Below are 2336 nucleotides of genomic sequence, written 5' to 3' on the forward strand. Positions count from 1 at the left end.
ATATATATATATATATACATATATACAACGGGCTTCTTTCAGTTTCCGTCTACCAAATCCACTCACGAGGCTTTGGTCGGCCTGAGGCTATAGTAGAAGACACTTGCCCAAGGTGCCACGCAGTGGGACTGAACCCAGAACCATGTGGTTGGTAAGCAAGCTACTTACCACACAGCCACTCCTACTTACAAATTAAAACTATTTCACTGATATCATAATGACATTTTGGCTTAATAATACGTAGAGGCATGTGGCTTAGTGGTTAAGGTGTTGGGCTCATTATTGTAAGACTGTGGTTTCAATACCTGAACTGAGTGATGCATTATGTCCTTAAGCCAAACACTTCATTTCATGTTGCTTTAGTCCAGTCAACTGGCAAAAATGAATAATCCTGCAATGGAGTGGGCTCCCAGCCAGGGGCAATGAAGGGGTATACTCTTTATGTTGCATGATTAGTTTCTCTGTTTGTTTTTTTCATTGTTCGCAAAGACGTTTGTTTTCTATGTTTTGTTTCTATGTTTTCGTTTCTCATTGTGTTCAAGGTTTTTTTTTATGTCCTGTACCCATATATGCATGTATGTATACATATATATGTAGGTATGTACATATATGTATGGATATATGCATATATTTATATATTATTTATATTATATATATACATATATATATATATGCAACGGAAACTAGAAAAAAACAGCCCTTATAAGGCTTGAGAAGGACGCTTTATCCTATTATTGTTAATAATATGACATTGAAAAAAAAAGTCCTGGGGATCAATTTGTTCATGTAAAAACCCTTCAAGGCAATGCCCCAGCATGGCCACAGTCAAATGACTGAAACAAGTAAAAGAAAGACAAGAAAAAAAGATATACATTTATATCCAAAATGGAGACAAACACCAATACTCCATGTGATTGGTTTGAAAAATTGTTAAGATATTAAGATATTTTTCTTAACATGAAACCAATGGTAGTCTTAATACACAAAAAAAGAAATTTTATCCACCAATACAGTGTTGAGCATATATATATATATATTTTTATCTTTCTTTTACTTGTTTCAGTCATTTTATATATATATTGGCATTAGGAAGGGCATCCAGCCAAAGAAACCATGTCAAATCAGACTGGAATCTGGTGCAGCCCCTCAGCTTACCAGCCCTGGTCAAACTGTCCAGCCCATGCCTGCATAGTCAACGGACATTAAATGACGATGATGATGATATACATATAGGAGTGGCTGTGTGGTAAGTAGCTTGCTTACCAACAACATGGTTCCGGGTTCAGTCCCACCTTGGGCAAGTGTCTTCTACTATAGCCTCGGGCCGACCAAAGCCTTGTGAGTGGACTTGGTAGACGGAAACTGAAAGAAGCCCGTCGTATATATGTATATATATATATATATATATATATATATATATATATGTGTGTGTTTGTGTGTCTGTGTTTGTCCCTCTAGCATTGCTTGACAACCAATGGTGGTGTGTTTATGTCCCTGTCACTTAGCAGTTCGGCAAAAGGGACCGATAGAATAGGTACAAGGCTTACAAAGAATAAGTCCCGGGGTCGATTTGCTCAACTAAAGGTGGTGCTCCAGCATGGCCACAGTCAAATGACTGAAACAAGTAAAAGAGTAAAAGAGAATATATATGACATGCGTTTCTATATTTTGTGTTTATATAAAAATATGACTGAATCTTTCAATGTTCCCACCGAAAGCTGGAGCACTTCAGTCACGACAGTTCAATACAATTATTCCTCTACTTCTCTCCCATCACACTGCCTGTGTATGCAGATATCATAGGATGTAAATTAAAATCTGCTAACAACAGTGGCAACAATATGATATCGTTAGAGATTTCATTACAATGAAAAGACAGCAACAGCAAAGGAAAGAAGAAAATATATATTAAAAAGCTAAATTACCTACCTCCTTAGTTTGTCAAACCAGTGACCTTCCCTGTTACCAAGCAGATGTGTATCAGCTATAAACATAGCTTTTAAAGGTTTGTGAGAACTTTGTGTTACAAATATATCTTTGAACTGACTGTCCAGAGCAGGCCATGTGCAAAAAATAAGCACTATATAATAGTGAAGAAATTCGCAGTAAATCACTAGTAGCACCAGTAGCACTAAAAGTCTTAGAAGCTTTGCATGCCACATTTGCCGTAATCCCATTGGTTAATTCCAAAACAAACATATATACAAATAACAGGAATTCAGCCATTTTTCATGCCTTAAAAAAGGGGGTAGTTTGAATGGACTCGAGCCATAATATGTTCATTCCAGCATCTGGAAAAATTAGAAATATGAATATTAACAAACACTTTTTAAAAT

The 2336-nt window shown here is 36.3% G+C and overlaps 1 protein-coding gene across 4 annotated transcripts in view; it reads right to left on the reverse strand.

The window, feature by feature from the left end:
• Positions 1 to 2336, reverse strand: part of LOC106880848 (metallophosphoesterase 1) — a 67160-nt gene that overhangs the window by 48758 nt on the left and 16066 nt on the right. For 3 of the 4 annotated variants that reach the window (XM_014930994.2, XM_014930985.2, XM_052974920.1), the window contains one exon: positions 1930 to 2291. The exons of the other annotated variant lie outside the window; for it this stretch is intronic. In XM_014930994.2, coding sequence (XP_014786480.1) covers positions 1930 to 2177 — 248 coding nt within the window. In that variant the 5' untranslated portion in view covers positions 2178 to 2291. The remainder of the gene's footprint in view (positions 1 to 1929; positions 2292 to 2336) is intronic. 4 annotated transcript variants of the gene reach the window in all.

Source organism: Octopus bimaculoides, chromosome 20, assembly GCF_001194135.2.
Source record: "Octopus bimaculoides isolate UCB-OBI-ISO-001 chromosome 20, ASM119413v2, whole genome shotgun sequence".
Classification (NCBI taxonomy): domain Eukaryota; kingdom Metazoa; phylum Mollusca; class Cephalopoda; order Octopoda; family Octopodidae; genus Octopus; species Octopus bimaculoides.